This window comes from Phalacrocorax aristotelis, chromosome 3 (assembly GCF_949628215.1).
Source record: "Phalacrocorax aristotelis chromosome 3, bGulAri2.1, whole genome shotgun sequence".
NCBI classification, from domain to species: domain Eukaryota; kingdom Metazoa; phylum Chordata; class Aves; order Suliformes; family Phalacrocoracidae; genus Phalacrocorax; species Phalacrocorax aristotelis.
This window is the reverse complement of record NC_134278.1, coordinates 92367992-92385262: the sequence shown is the minus strand read 5'-3', so window position 1 is coordinate 92385262 and position 17271 is coordinate 92367992. Positions and strand designations below refer to the sequence as shown.

Below are 17271 nucleotides of genomic sequence, written 5' to 3'. Positions count from 1 at the left end.
CACTCTTTGCTCACCCACTGTTGCCCACGCACCCAGGTCCAGCGCTCTGTGTCTTCAGCTCGGGAACATTGCAGCTGAGCAGAACGGCTTCAGCAGCCTTGAGTCTTTGCTGCTGTGAACAATTACTTCAGCTTGCCTTTAGCCCCTGCTTTAAGCAAACCGTTTATCTTCTGCCTGTTTCAGCTGCTAAAATCATCTTCCAATTAATTAATCGGCTCAAATTGGCAACCTAGTTTAAACCTACCAGCAACCCCTTCCATTTTGTTAGGCAGGAGATTACAAAATGTTTACAGATACACCACAAAAATCCCCTGCAGACTAAAGGAGAGCTTCAGAGCTCCCAGCTCAGGGCTTGTGCTTTTCTCTGAGAGTGAGCTAGGCACCAGGGGCTGCCCTCAGACCCCTATGGCTCAGAGACCTGGCACGGGTCCTGAACCACATGCTTTGTATGAGGTCTCATCCCTCAGGCACCTGCAGCATGAAGCGTGCTGGATGCCCTGCAAACAGGATCTGCCCTCCCCAGGAAGAAGCCAGAACTCACGATTTCAGGAATGAAGAGCACATCTGGAAAAGTTGTCAGAACAGCCAGGCCGCTGGGCAAAGAAGTGGTGGAAGTTGCTGAGGACATTGTGAGCCTCTCCCACGGTGACTGTCAGCTGCTCTGGCTCTAGCTGCTGGAGGTAGCTGCCAAATGCAACCTTCTTCCCTCCCTCTTTTCCTTCCTTCTGTCCCTCCCCTTCTTCCTGCTCTTCCTCCTGCCCTCACTCCTTCCTGTTGGCAGATGAAGAAAGCTGTGAATGGCACAGGTGTGGCCAAACCCTGTGACCAGGGGCTACTTGGTGGCTGATGGGAGCCACATGGGAGGTTTTCAGGAGATGTGAGGAGCCCTGAGGCATTTTGAGCACAGCTGTCTGTACACAAGCTGAGCGTGTAGGGCAAGTCCCTGGGTGGTGGTGGGTGGCACTGCCTTATACCTGAGGGCAGTAGGGAAGACCTGTACACATCCAGACAGGCAACCTCTCATCCCCTTTATTTGCACAGTAAATCAGCTTGTCCGCCACCCACATGAGCTGTCCACAGCAGCTGCCACAAGGGCAGCTGGTGGACAGGGCAAGACAGGACATGACAGCTACTGGCAAAGAGCAGGGCTGAGAAACCTCTCGCAGATGGACATGCGTCCCAAGACAAGGGCAGCTGCATTGCAGGATGAACCACTTCTATCATCTCAGAGGGAGATTGGATATGCCAAGGTAAGAAAAATGACATAAAATAAAGAGATTTCCCAAGCCATTTGGCTTTTTCCATGACATCAATCCCTTGGCAGCCCTTTCACAACCACACCAACGCTGGGCCTCTCTGCTTGCTTTGCCATGTAAGTGGCAACCTTGCCAGAGCCCAGCAACAAAGTGGACACTCACCTGCTAGGGCTCCAACAAATAAATGACCGGGACTGAAACCTGTTGACAGTTCATCACTGCGAAACCCTGGAAGCGTGCATCTTCTTGGTTTTTTGGGGGTATTTTAAATCAGCTTCAGTAAAATGTCTCTTAGATTTGTAAATCGTTAGGAAGAACAAACATTGCATAATGCAGGTGAAGTGCTTGGAAATGTTCTGACTTAAATGTTGTTGACATGTAAAATTGTCTGAAACCTCAAAATTGCATGTTACGGTTAAAAAAGGAGGAGAGAATTGTTGGGGTTTTTCTTGCTGAAGAGTAGTAGTGCTGTGTTAATTTTTAAGGACAATTTCATACTGAAGGGGCTAAGATTGTAAACCTTTGAAAAGCCCACTCGTGATTTGCATTTTGGATTTGTTTTGAAATCTAAAAATTATTAATATTTTAGCGCTCTGTCTTTGCTTTTTTCTCTTGAGCTGTGGAGTTATTTAGGACACTTGATGTAGTATATGTACATAGATCTGTCTTGTTCTTTTGTGTAATTCTTTTTGTAAGGTATTACGCTTACTTGTTACAAGTACAGTAATCAAGTACTCCATACAAAGTCTCAGATGATTTTTTTAGCAAGGTTGATAAGCAATACCTTCTGGGTTTACAGTTTCTCTTGCAGTATATATCTGTGGTGTAATTAACTTCTGACATTTAACATTTCGGCATAGTACTTGGCAGGCCTGCCTCTGTTCTCAGCAGACGGTAGTAAGGAACTGATCTGTAGTCTCTTAATGCTAGAAGACTGCCTCTTGGTCTACAAAATGATCTGAAGATTTCAGACAGCTAAATGGGGGACAAAGTCTCCCCAAACCCTCCGGAGTGTTAATGCTGACTGTACTCCAGCAGTGCTTATTGAGAATGAAATCCATGTGCAGAAAAAGTAAGGATCTCCCTTAGCTGCCTGTGTCTGGGTACCTATTGGTGCTCAGTTAATATCTGGAAGTGTCTTAGACTGGAATCATTTTTGTGTAGAAATGGAGGGCTGTGTTCCGTTAAGTAACAGGGAAGACTATATCCTGTGACCTTTTCTCTGGTGGCTTGGTATTTATGTGTAGCAGTTGAAATAAGCCCAATATGGCTTCCTGGAAACCAAAGCATTCTGGAAGACAGTGCTGAGCAGTAGGCTACTAGTGCCTGCAAAGTTCCTGTAGTCTCTTTCTTCCCCACACCCCAGCAGATTCTGGGCTGAGATGTACCCAAATTTTCCAGGCAGTGATCAACATAGTGGACGATAAAATGGATTTTCCTTTAAACTGGATTTTCAGTTAATTGAAGTTAGTTAGAACTTGGTTGCTTCTGCAAATTGTAGATACCTATCTGCACCTTTAGACTTTCTAAATGCCAACGAATTTATTTTTTTTCCCAACAGGAACAGTCAAGCTAAATGCTCTTTGGCTGAATAAGCAGCACTGTATAAAATGTCTCATGTGTGAAAATGTTTTTTGTACATTTATAATCGTGTTGAAGTAAAAGAATAGTATGAAGTCGTTCTTCTTACAGTTATTCAGTAGGTCTACAGTAAGTAAAAACACGCTGGAATAAGAAGGTCTGCTAAGAGTGTGCTAACAGTGATTATAATTAGTGTTCTGTTAACCAGTGAGTTGGGTTTTTCCGGGCATAAATTGTGTTAGGAATGCAAAGCAAGGCTGACATCAGGAATGAATACTTCCCTGGTTTAAACAGCTTGCATCATTCCATCCAAACTCCGCTCAAATTCTTGCTTTGGAACCCAGAAAGAATGAGTCACCTGTGGCTGTAGTTCATCATAGGTGCCTCTTTATTGAGAAACGAAACCTTTTCTGAGCCTGAAAGGTCGTAGCTTTATGTTGAATACGCATAGGAAGTTTGGAATAGAGATCAATGTTTGGAATAATGACCAAGTAAAAGAGCAGTGAAAAGGTAATCACTTTGTGGTTGTATTTATTGCTTGTATTTATTTTTCAGTGACTTCAGTTCCTCTGTCTGAGGTAATGTGAAGGTCTCCTCTCATTTGGATGCTACTGGACTCCAATAAAATTACTCAGCCAGCGGAGTGCATGGAAACCACCTCTCTGTGCAGAGGAGTTGTGTGTTGTGCAGTTTATAGGGTGGGGCAGAAACATGATCTGCTGTGACTATCCTCGCTTCAGAATTGCAAATGAATAGCAGCACTGCTTAACGCCTCATGTGGCTTTTTGGAATACCGCTGCCTTTACATGCAGGCTAGTGCGCATATACCGTCTTCCTTTCTGCATCAGTTCAGAGGTGCAGGGAACATACAAAAATCTGCTACTGTAAAGTGGCAAACATTATTTCTCTGCATATGCTAGACTGACAGCACTGTCACCTACCTGGCCTTCTGGTGGAATGTACAACAGTGGGACATCACCTCAAAAACACCGTTGGGAATTCCGTTAACTTGGGAGGTAGATCCTGATGCAAATTACTAATTTCACTCTTCCATGACAGACAGCAGAGCAGCTTAACAGAGCATAGGGAAACTTCTGGCCATTAATAATCAATGAAGGGAAACCGTGAAGGTACTGAATAAGTGCAGTCCCTCTCCTGTCCTGCCCAGTCCAAAGATAATATGAAGCCTTTGTACCTCAAATACTTCTAAGTTTTGTGTGCCCAGTTTGTCCATAGTTGGCATCTACCAGACACGGCTGCATCCAATGATGACAGCTTTTAATTCTCTGCATTTTACACACTTATGTGGATGCGCACGCGTAGTTTAGGCATGTTGAAAGTTAACTCCTTACGGCCTTGTCAATGAGAATTCTTGATTCTCTTTTAATAAGCACATCTTTATTCTTACCGAATCTGTGTTAAATTTCACCTTTTCAAACTAATGAAGCTTCATTTTTATTTTTAAGTCCTCTTGCAAGCAGCTTGACAGATTTTTCTAATCTAATAAACTGAATGCGAAGCGGCAGCGACCTCCTAACATCGTTCTGTTACTACTTATGCAATCGAGGAGAGAGCTGCAACATGCCACTTGGAGTATGGATCCAGTTGTTGCCCCAGCGCCACTCAGTGATGTGTTCTAGCTGAAGTGGGGAATAAAACAAGTGGATTTGGGGGTTACTTTTTTCCTTTGCTCTAGTCAGCCATGTATTTGTTGAAATTAGAAACCTATTTCTGTCGACAGATTCTCTGAGCTAGCAGGTAATGATGTCTGGGGTTTTATAGCAGTGATAAGAAATAATGCTAAAAGGATACACAACTGTAGACTTTAATTTTTTTTTCCTTAAAGGCTATTGTTTCTATCTGTACTGAGCAATAGAATACAACACAGATGCTGAATACATGAAAAGGAACATTAGAAGTTGTCACCTCATCTGATCATGAAGAAAATGTTTGTAGTACTTGCATTACAAAGAGGATAGCTTCTGATGCCTCTGCTGAGGGGAAGGAGGGACACAAGCCAATGTCCTAGGCAAGTCAAATTGTTTTGGTCTGATTTTGAAAAAGACAGCTAGTATTGTTGCTTGAAGCATTAGATTTGTCTAAATAGCTCTGGGCCTTACAACTGTCCTACGTTCTCCCTGACACACTGAATCCTTGAGAACTGAGTGGCTTTTAGATTGCAAAATATTTGGGCAAATTATTAATTATAACCCATTTCTGACAGGAACTTAAAGTATGCTGAAAATTGGACTCGTGTTCTTTAGCAGTTCACATTTTCTTTAATTGCAGACAACAACAGGTAGCAGAAAGGGAGAAAAATAAAAGAGAAGCAGCGCAGCAACGAAAGAAAATGGGGGAAGAAGCCCAAAGGCTAATGAAAGAAGAAGAAAACAAAACTGATGTAGAAGTGTCCGGACACAAGCCAGGCATCAGTGGCACAGTGCCAATGAAAAAGAGAATTTCAGCTCTACAACATACATATTGGTATTGATTGAAGTATTTCTAGGGCTGCAGCATTTCTAGGACTCCAACCGTTTGGTGTCAGTACATTCTTCAGGGCGTCTTGGAAGGCAGGGTTCTCTCCGAATATCTTCAACGACTAGTAGGTGGTTATTAAAGGAGAAAAAAAGCCCACAGAAAATCATGCCTTGATGGAATGAAGTTTCCTGCAATAGTCCTATTCCAGCACCCTTCTTTGCAGCAAAAGTGATTGAGCAAGGATGTTGACTGAAAGACATCCTTAATGAATAGTTCAAGCCTAGAGAAAAGAATGGAAATACCTAAGAGTGTGGTAAATCTCCTGTATTGTCTATGCTTACCTGAAACATGTAATTAAACAGTTTTAAAGAACCCTTTGCTTCCTGCCTGATCGAGAATGTCTGCTTTTGCCTTTCCATAAAGGTATTTATAAATGTTTCACATTTTTCCATGGGAGATAATATTGACGCGTGCAGAAGAAAATTACTTGTTAAAGGTGACCTACGGCTCTCAACGTACTCCTGGTAGAGTACGCTCTGGTAGAGCACAAGTTACAGCTGAACACAAAAGTGGATTTCTTGTCACTTTGTCACTTGCAGCCCCTGTGCTACCTTGCCCCTTTACAACACTACAGTGGTTAACAGCAGGGGCATCACTACACAGCAGTGGTGCGTGCTGCTCCTTTCTTATGAAGGCTAATGTTGTGAATGTAGGGGAGCAATTCAATCACTTACTTGTATTGGTAAATTTGTATTTCTAGCAGAAATTCTTCTAGTTCCTACATTAAGGGGAAAAAAAAGTCTCACGCTGTATACTTGTTGCATAGGTAGTACAACTGAAAAAAAGGTGTCCTCCTGTGAATACATCTAAGTGTGAAAATTCTCAGTTCAGTTAACAGCACTTCTCAGGTTCCATTTTTGTACAGTTACTGTATGTATTTACAGTGGAATTCCTCTCAGAAAAGCGTGCAAGGTAAATAGGCAGTAGAAGACAACAGTAGTTTAATGAAGAAGAAAAGTTAATGTCTGCTGGAGGGCAAGGTGTGTGGGAGGAGGAGGGTCCATGTGGTTATTAGGTGCAGCTCAGAACTTCAGTGAATACCTCCTGCATCTTCTGCTGTGCGGATGCTATTATCCCTGAATTCATGGGCTGTCTTGTGGCAGATGAGTGAGGACAGCAAATCCTGTGCCTGAGACGGGTTCCCTGTGTATCCAGGGTCCTGTGAAGTTGTAACAGAATGGGAAGGGGCGGGGGGACTAGATCACCTCTGCCTCGAAAAATAGAATTTTTAACTAAGTTGTAAGACACAAGTTCTGCTTAAAAGAGAAGTACTTGAGAAAGTAAAGACAGTAAGACTTACTCTGAATGGCCTTTGTCATGGAGAAAAGTTTTAAAAAATACTTAGTATGCTTGTCATGCTGCTTAAAACCTTGCACAGACCAACTGATTTGACAGCAATTTTTAGACATTAAAGAAGTCATTGAGAAATGTGAAATTTTAAAATACCTTTTAGAAAGCAACAATATGCCCTTTTGTGTGTATCTTCTGCGCAAGTGTTCTGGCTGGAGTAGAATCGATGACTACAGTCTGTCCAGACTGAACAGCAGTATGGCAAGCAAATCTGCTCCTAGTACACACCTCTAAAGTATCTGATGGTGGATTGGAGATAAGAAGAAAGTCTGTGAATAAGCTTTAATAGCAATCCGCGTCTGTCCTTTTAACCACACCGATGAAGCAAGGAGGCACATGTCGTAATTCTTTCCCTATTGCTGACACAGGGCAGGGAAACCTAATACCTGTTGCCTAGTTTAGGTTGGAAGCGACATCGCATCTTTCTAAAAAAATTAGTTTAGTGCTTACTATTGCTATTTTTGAGACAATGTAAAATAGGTGCAACTAGATGTTATTTATTAAAAATAACAAAACATTGGCTAGTTAAGAAGTTAGAAACAAAGCCCCTGACTGCGTCATGAGAATGCTCGTGTTTTTTGAGCCTTCAGCCGTTTTAAAAACGATTAGGTGCTGCCACCTCCTGCACATCAGCCCTCCTGCGTTGCTTTGCCCTCTCCTGCTGCGTACTCACACTGTTTTGCTGTTCTTCCCTCCATTTCCCTGCCTGTACTTGAGCACAACTGCTCTAGGAATTGCTCCCATCTACTCTACCAAGTCCTGACATAATGCCAGAAAGGGTACAGTGCTCTCGTAGGTAGTAGTCTGTATGTCAAAACAGCATGCATTGGTTTCATATGTTTTCCTGCGCTACAGTTGCTTGTGTCTGCAATGCCCCATGTTCATTTGTCTGAAGGGTTTTGGAGGAAAATGCTCCCCTGTTCTGCTCATGTAGGACATAAATAAAACAGTGGTTCAATTTTAGCGCATTTCTAGCGGTTGGGATTTAGGTGAGGTAGTTGATTTGGGGGGGGAAAGAAGGCAAAATGAGGAAGGGATCAGAAGTGAAGAAGAGCCTTGTGAGTGGGTGGACCTAAGTAAGCATGCAGGTGAATCTCTGGTGAGGCGGTGGGCAGTGCCTGTGCCTCGGTGTTTTCAGCAGCTGAGAGGCATGTTGGGTACCTCTTCAGCTGAATATTAAAGAAAGGCTTCTTTGAGCCTGGATTAGAAAGAGAAATGCATAATGGGATTATCAATAGGTGTTGCTTCAACCAGGGAAGGAGCCGCCTTGGTTCCTACGCTACCCTGTAAGCATGAATTCAAGCAGCCACCTGCTACCTGACCCTTAACCTATGCCCTGCTTGTCCTCCCCGCCTGCACACTTTGAGGCAAGACTTCAATTCTTGCCTCAGTATGGTATGAACAATTTCTCAACTCAGAAAAAGGAGGAGGTTTTATTGAACTCTTTGGAGGCTAATGGTCCTCCCCTAGCTGCTCCATACAGCAGCAGCAGGATCCAGGTGAATCATGGGTAAGAGTAAAGCCAAATATTAGATGGGGAAAAATCAAGGTGGTACATTTGTCACAACAACTGGGATATCCTCTGTGGATCGGGGAGCAAAGGCCAGCCCCACAAAGTCTGGGACTGGAGCATTTATCGTGGTACTTCAGGCCTCTTCTTTCAAAGGGTACCTTGAGCTGTCTGCATACTTGCAGGATGGAGGAGGAAAGGCGGCAGCTTGGAAGCGAGCTGTATTTCAGGTAGAGATCAGAGCACGGACTTCTATCAGGAATGTGACGGGAACTCTCTTGCTGAGCATAGTTAAATAACTTATGAGAGTTGAGCGGACAGAAGATTTTTAAGGGCAAGAAGCAATTTTGACGTTATTCTGGTGTTAGCGCCTTGTGTCTTAAACATGGACCACGTCCAAAACATGGTTTGAAATGAGTTCAGCCTATTGACATTTTAAATGTAAGTGTAGGTTCATACTGCTTTGTTGCCTGCTTGCTGCAAAAGACACCCACGTAGTCACAGGTGAATCTCTCTCCTAGAACTGAAGATCTAAACTAGTCCTCTAAACTATGCTCCATTTCACCACCGCTCAAAGCAAAGATCACTTAAACAATAGTGGCTGTTAAAGAGAGACCCAAAATTGTGATAAAGATGGTAAAATCCCATATAAAATATTGCGCTCTCAGCCTTGAACAGACATGCTTTGAAGTAGCAATAAGGCATGTTGTGTCATGTGTTCCAGTCCCATCCCCTCCACCCGCCAACCTATTAATTTTGGCCCTTGTGCCCAGGTACTTAAAAGAAAAGCTTTTGAAAGTGACTTTGCAGCAACTATGTATTGCAGTAGTGTCATAAGGCAAGTCAAGTGGCCTGCAGGAACCCAACAAGGTAGGTGAGCATGGAAGAGGAAGTTGCTGGCAGAGGAAGCAAGGCGCTCTCGTGTTCTCATCTTTGTGAACTCTTGGAGCCTGTGTTACATCAACATGCCTGTTCGATTCCTCTTCCTTAGTGAAATGCTTAATGAACACTAGGGAATCTGTTGCAAACACAAGTAATTCAGAACCCTCGCATTACAAGGATGCAAAAGGTCTCTGAATTGCCTCTGTAAGCATTGGTGCATGTCACCCTCTTGAGTGTTGCAAATGCTCCCCACATGCTGGCCAACTATTCCTCCTTCCTTGTGGCTAATAACTCCATTCTTCCCCAAAGCGGCAGGGCAGTGCATGGCATTGTCTGGCTTCACCAGGCTTCTTCTGCTCTGGGTTGCACAGAGAAATATTACACTTGCTTTGCTGGAGGGGAGAACAGGAAGCCAGTGAGGTTTAACCGGCCAGAGGTGTTGTTGAAAGGTTGGTTGGGTGGAGGCAGGCAAACACCGCTATGTCGCCTGTTGGTTAGCATTGCCCTCCTCTGAACTATGCATGGATTTCAAGTTTTGGACAGGAAGAATTTCTGGTTTGATGGTCACAGTGGCATCTCGGTGGGCACACTGAGACTGCATGGCTCTCAGATTAATTAAACAAGGTATTCTGGACTTCTGTTAAATGCCGGGAAGACTGACACTCTCCTGGCAGCACAGAAATGAGCAGTTACAAGCTTCTGGAAGATTGCATTGAATTAAAGATTAGGCACTTGCATTTGTTAACTCAGCATGGGTGCAGTCATGCAGGTGGCATGTGTGTCCACAGACCAACTGGAGCCTTTTTCTCTGCCTGAGTGCTTATGCTTGGAGCTGTATTGAAGTTTTTCTCAGCAGAATTCTCTTCTTTGGGTCCTGATGGTTCCTTATGCCCTGATACAGTGCCTCCGCCAGCTCTGCCTGTGCCCAATAGCTCAGCTGAGACCGGCTATTTTATATGGCTTTGCTACAATAAAACACTCACACATTTACCATTTCTAACAGGCTTCATTGAACTTGTGATTATAAAGGTAATTTACAATGAAACAATTAAATAAACAATAAGCTAAAGCACAATACATTTCAAAGGGCTCATATGACTACAACATTCCAACACATTAAAACTTTAAAACAACATTAACACTCAAATTGTACCTACACCTATACTTATCTTTCTAACACGTTTCAAGACTCTCAACAAAGTACCTTTTTGGTTACAGTCCCTGTAAACACACAAGACCAGTGAAACACTCAAGCAATTGTACAACTGAGAAGAACACTACACAAGACAGGAACAAACAATGTGCTGGAAACTGCCTGGGGAATAGGGGGTTTACCTCTAAATTGAACTGACTCTTTGGACAACGAATGGATAACACTAGCATGCTCTCTGGAATACATGTGTGATATCCTTAGCGGGAACAAGCCTCCGTGTCACTCAACACTGTAATTTCACAAAAGCTTTAGGTTAGTGCTGCCTAAAGAAATAGCCCACCTTTCTCTGGCCGTTTGCTCCCATGCACGTCTCACGCTACTCTTGAGCCAGTGCAAAGTGCTGGTATATTTGCCCAGTGAAGCAGCCAGGGAAACTCATTGAGCTTAACAAACAACAAATTAACATTCAGCAAACAAACATGAAAGAGAACTCACTGTATTCTCCTTGATCTCCCTGGTCATGTTCACTGTGCAGATATGTTGGCACCAGAAAGACACCAGCGCGGTGGGGTGGGGGGGTGGGGAACATGGTGACTGGGAGCAGGAGGACTATTTCTGTAGGCAGCAGTACTCTCAAAAAACACCAGTTACAAACATCCTGTAGAAAGGCTTTACCTTTTCCATTCTGAAACAAGTAACATGTTTTCAAACCAATTTATAGGGCAAATCAAATAGTCAAGAGCAAAACGGTGGACTAGGACAGAACTGCAAAACAATGGTCTAGTACTGTAAATGAGATCTGTTCCTGCTCCATGAGTACTGAAAGGCCGCATGATAGTTGGTACAACAGGGGCTGCTACAGCCAGATCGCTGGCGAGTCTGCTGCTCCAGTATCTCTTCTTTATTCCTGTCTGAGAAACAGTATTGACGTACCCAAAGACTTCATCATCATGAGGTTCTGTAAAATCAAGTTCTTTCACAAAATGGTTTTCATTAACTCCGTGCTCCACCTTCCTGCATGGAGGTGTCACAGGAGACAAAAGGATGGTCGAGTTTGGCTCACCTGGAGTTAAGTCCACAATGATACCAGAATCACTGAGGCTTTCAAGAGAAATTGACCCAATTCCTTCAGTGAAGAAGGCAGGCTTAGAGGACAGGCATCTTGAGCTCTGAGCTCTGAACATGTTTTGAATGAACTGCTCCCCTTCTAGGCTATATGGCACCACATCAGTCTGGATGGTCTGCTCCACCATCATGTTTCTGACTTTCTCCTCCTCCTCCTGGGAAAAAGTTAGTTTTTCATCCAGAACATTTTCAAGCATCTCTTGATTCACAGTAGAATTGGAGGGAGCTGGCTCACTCAACTCAGGGGTTGTGGTGGTCAAACTCTCTTCAAATAAATCAGTCCCGTTAGCTGTGTCCTCATGAAGAAACAGCCCACTATCTGCCAGCTCCTCCAGAGCTTGGTCCTCTGTGGTGGGGCTGTCTGGCATAGTGGTACACAACGGCTTCCCCTCAGAGTCACATGTGTACTCCGGGCGCTGCTCATCTCTCACAGAGCTCTTCAGGGCCATCTCCATGCTCGACACCAAAGATTCCAGTTTCTTGTTCTCAATGCTTATTTCTAGGAAGTATTTCTGAAATTTTTTGTCTTTCTCAGCCAAGCTGTTCTTCATGCTCTCAATAACTTGCTTGAGTTCTTTAATTTCCCTCCTTGCTTCCAAGAGGCTCAGCTCCATCTCCACATGATTACACTCGTCTTCGATCCAGTCTTCCTTCATACGTTCCACCTGAGCTTTGAGCTTTTCGATTTCTCTTTCCCTGGAGCAAAATAAAAATATCGTAACACTTCTGGTGACTGCCTAGTTAAAGAGTCAACGTGAGGCTCCACCTCACTGGGGTGGCTATGCTGCAAAGATGCTCCAAGGAAGAAGCAAATTCCTCCATGCATCGTTTGCTGCCACCTCTGAGAGAACTGGCAGAGATGTCAGCTGGCTGCCAAGACACACTGGCTGATTCCTAGCTGGAGTCACCAACCTTGCCACACAGCCAGCAGCCTTGTGGGCTATGCTGTGATACTGGACACTTTGAGGTGAAAGTGGTGGCCTCTGGGTTAGGTCCAACCAGTACAGTGCTTGACATCTCATCTACTGCCTCACCCTGGAGGAAATGACAAACAGCTGCCTGGATGTGTCCCCTGTGCCTGCCAGCAGCTCGTCACGTATAGCCAGAGCCAACAGTGGCCTCAGACAGCAGGATGGCTCAGGGCTGCAGGCACCTGGCTTGCTTTGCACCCGGCTTGCTTTGCACCCCCCCAGCCCAGCATGGATCCAGAGGCTTCTGCCTTCACTTGCAAGCAAGTGGGGAGAAAGGCCCCCTGCGTGAGATCCAGCCCTCACAGGTACAGATGTTGGGCCACCCAAAGCAGGACCAAGGGGTCCCTGGGACTCTACCTTGGGGCTCCATTCAAAAAACCCTTTGTGCCCGCTTGGGTTGTGTGTGCTGGAAAGCCAGTTCTCAGAGCACAGCTTTAGTAAAAGAGAGAACATCTGTTGCTGTGTAATGTACATTGTTGCTTCTTCGCTTAGCATCCATACAAAGTGCTATTGCAAAAAAGTCCATATCTAAGCAACAAAACCACAAGCGGGCACACTAGTTTGTGTCAGAGCTTTTCTTTCATTAGGGGAAAAGGGGGACATTTGTCGTCGTATTTTCTGAGTGAGGTGGAACTTTTTTTATGTACAAAAGGTCTCAGTGCTAAAGTAGGCTGGTGAAGAACTATCCTTTGAAAGTCTTCTATCGGGAAAGTTCAAAAAAAGGGAAAAAGAGACAGCCATATTTGTAACAAAAGTGCACGGTACATATTCACTGAGCACACAATGCAACCTTAAATACCTGAAAACAACCTAATCAGCCCGATCATATTTCAAATCTCTTAATGAAAACTTTACATGGTCAAGAAAAGAGTACAAATGATCAGGACTCCCATCCCTTAATGCTCCTGAATAAATCTTGTCCAGTCTTATTTCTGAAGTGAAATATACCTTTCTGTAACTTTGCACTCGGATTCCTTCAGCTTTTTTTTCAAATGCCGTATTGTAACTTCTTTCTGCTGCAGAGGAGTCAAATACCGCTCCGGATTTTCTGGCTTAGTGCTGCAATTGTGACCACAAGAAATAGATTTCCCTGATTGCCTGAAAAGAAAAAAAACCATCACACCATCACATAACATCACTCCTACAGTTCTTCAGTCCTGGCAAAAAGGAACACATCCCATAGACTGATATGGCGCTTGACTCATTTTGGGCTCCTCAGTGTCCACACAAGTGACTCCCTCTGGCAAACCAAAGTACTTGAGAAAATGGCTGATTTGTGGCTATAGTACAAAATTTACTATTTATCGTACTTGTTTTCAGTGCCATTACCTCAAATGAGACATTTAACTTTAAAACACCTAGCCATCTCCTCACCCAAAACGGTGCCCAAGAGCAGGCAGCTGGGCCATTGGCAAGGGCACCCAGCTGCAGACACAGCCAGGTAAGGAAGCGTACAGACTGAGTTCAGCTCCACATGTGAGTTAAGAAGCCGAGCACCCTGAAACCTACATTAATCCTGTCTAGCTTTAGGTGTGTGTCTGACATGCTTGGCTGTTGAGTTGCCTGGGGTGGGAGGAAAGAGAGAGAAAGGGAGGGAGAGAAACAACCAATTTCTTCTCTGCAATACGTGTCGCACGCTCCCGCAGGTATTAGTTTTCTTCCCTGTAGAGGAAACTGCACGCAGAGGTACCTAAGGCCGGGCAGGGTGAATTTTCACCCGAGCATACAATATTTTCTATACAACCCCACCCAACTCTCTCCAAAGGAGAAAGGACCTTTCTGTGAAAGAACCAGGAAAGCCACATGAGAACTGACAGCATAAAACCACGGAAAGGAGCCTGCCTTGGAGTGAAAATCAGCTACAAAGCGCTTTGACTAAAAGTAACCTTGAATTTTACAGTACTGAAACAGTAAAACTTCTACATGGGATAGAGCACACTGTTGATTGTCGAGCCACCAATATGAAGAGTCACACCCATGCTGAGGAGCAACACGACCCCTTTGGCAAGCCAGACAACCAGCTGATGCCCCATTTGAGTGCAGAGAAGGTAAGTCAGTGTGCTGAACACCAGGATGCTGAAATAAAGACTTGCCTCGTCACTTGGCTGCTGTCACTTCCTTTGTTTGAGCCTGAGTTGCTTCTGCTGGCTAAAGAAGCCCCATAATTCTGACGGGTGTTCGCAGGACTCGGCTGGTTTTTGCTCAGTGTTGACAAAGGGGCCTTTTCACGGGAAGCAGGTGGGCTGGGTCTGGACTTGTTGGATAAGGATCCATTATTCTGACCATGAAGGCCACAACTGGAGGAGAACCAACATGGTTAAAGCATACTGGATTATCTTTATCACACAACTCATTATGTGTCTTATTTCACGCACAAAGTTGTCTACACACTAAAACAGGTAGATAACTGTGAGTGGCCGGGAAGAAAGTCCTGAAGTCATCAGCCACTGCACACTCTTTCACTGACTGTGGGGCTCTCAGTCTGAATTATGTGATCTAGGGAAACGGTGGCCATTTTCACGTTTCTCTGTGGCTAGCACGGTTCCCACTGACTCCACCAGATCATCCACATTCCCTGAACCTCTGACTCCATTAAGTAATGAGAGGACTGCAGCCTGGGCTAGTGCCAAAAGAACCACGCTTCAGCCTTCCCTGGCCAGACCTGCAGAGAGATGCCTGCTCGTGGAGGTTTGCTCTAAGACTGCTTTCATGCTCCTTGGCAAGCAGCCTGAGGGATCACAGTGTGTGATGAAAACCGATTTGTTTGAGCCACTGTTCCTTTCTCTCTTTGGCATAGAGGGTGCTTCAGCTGCCACTGTCAACTATTCATAGAATCATAGAAGAGAACCATAGAATCATTAAGGTTGGAAAAGACCCCTAGGATCATCAAGTCCAACTGTCAACCCAACATCACCAAGTCTCCTAAACCATGCCCTGAGGTGCCACATCTACACATCTTTTAAGTACCTCCAGGAATGGCGACTCTGCCTCCTCCCTGGGCAGCCTGTTCCAATGCCTGACCATTCATTTGCTTAGATATAGTTCAAACCCTACTGTGAGCAGGCTGAAATAGTATTAAAATAGACAAAGAAAACCACACATTTTTTTCTTCCTTCCTTCCTTCCTTCCAGTTTCCCTCATACGTATCTACCTTTCTTTTCCCACTCTTTATTAAATAACCTGACTGTCGACTGTGGGCTTGAAAGCAACTGGTATCTGTGCTGCTGGCAACTGCCAAAGGACTGAGGTGCTCTGAGCACAGCTTCCCAAGGTGGGTTCCTCGCTTGCTCACTTGGTTTGTCTTCCTGCACTGCTACACTGCTACCTACATCCTCTCATGGAATTTGTTCTTCTAAACTGTAATGAACGGGCTGGTTTCAGAAAAGAAAAAGGCAAATCCAGCCAACCAAAGAGGCTTGAACATAAAAATTTAAATACCACAGCACTATGAAGCAAGAACTCTTCTCAAGATTCCCTAACTTGGTTTCGTCCCTCCTCTGAAAATGGAACAGTTTATAAGGAAGGTGGCTGCTGCAAACCTTCATCACACTGCTGTGGTTTGGGTGATTTTATAATTATTTTACAATGAAGTGCTGGACTGTGGTTTGTGACAACACTGAGATTTTTCAGAGGAAGTTGAGTCAAACGGTTAAAAGAGAACATATCGCAAAGGAGACCTCTCCTTCCACTTCGTACAGTACAGCATCAACTCTTGGGTGAGGCAGAATTCACATAGACTGTGCGTAACGCAGCAATGCAATTGAAGGAGCATTATTACAGAGGACTTCTGTCTAATTAAGTGGGTCAGGATGCTCTAATTTAAAGTTACATTTAAATGCACAGAAATACATGCAATGATACAGAATCTTACTGCAAGTAAGGTGATTTTAGGGCTTCATATTATACTTAGTATTTTTCACACACACACACACACACACCCCTGTCCAGTACCTTTACTGGTTAGATTTAATCTAGAGAGTGCTTAGGTAATGTTTATTTTTCTAACAGTCTCATGACACAGATAGGAAACTGCTCATTAAGCATCATTCTGCCGATCTCTGTGCACTGGGGCACACTCCGACCTCAGAGACATCTGTGTGACTTAAGCATAGAGGTATCCCACTGCCAGTCCCGGCCTGGCCTACCTGCCAGCACTTCCACAAAGGGCAGGAAACCCGTCCTGTCAATCTGAACTCTTTGCACCTACTCCAACAAATGTAACCAGCAGGGATTTTGTGGGTGGAGCACAATGTGCGCTGCTCCACCCAAATGTCCTCACCCTTGCATTCACAAGCTCTCTGGATTTGCACTTCACAAATGATAGGGAGAAATCTTACAGAAATCTTTCTTGAAAGATTTGTTTAGATAGATAACTGATTTATATTTTTTTTTTAATTTGCATATAGTTTTAGTTACAGAAAGGTTGGGCAAGGGTGTTGAATACAAAAGCATCAAAGGCAATATTGTCTACTTCTTCCTACAAAAAATAAGGTCATGACCTGGAAAGGGACATGCCAAGCTGACAGTTTATTACAAAGAGAAAACAGTGATAAGACCAAAAGGTTAAGGTTAACTTCTTAGAGGTACATATTCACTGAGCACACAATGCAACCTTAAATACCTGAAAACAACCTAATCAGCCCAATCATATTTCAAATCTCTTAATGAAAACTTTACATGGTCAAGAAAAGAGTACAAATGATCAGGACTCCCATTCCTTAATGCTCCTGAATAAATCTTGTCCAGTCTTATTTCTGAAGTGAAATATACCTTTCTGTAACTTTGCACTCGGATTCCTTCAGCTTTTTTTTCAAATGCCGTATTGTAACTTCTTTCTGCTGCAGAGGAGTCAAATACCGCTCCGGATTTTCTGGCTTAGTGCTGCAATTGTGACCACAAGAAATA

General features: G+C 44.1%; 1 protein-coding gene across 1 annotated transcript; it reads right to left on the bottom strand.

Moving 5' to 3' along the window:
• Positions 1 to 968: 968 nt before the first annotated feature.
• Positions 969 to 12412, bottom strand: LOC142055662 (syntabulin-like). The gene is given in 5 exon segments (XM_075089780.1): positions 969 to 1083; positions 11045 to 11381; positions 11384 to 11447; positions 11449 to 12132; positions 12395 to 12412. Coding segments are annotated over 5 exon segments (1218 nt in total).
• Between the last annotated feature and the right edge of the window lie 4859 nt (positions 12413 to 17271).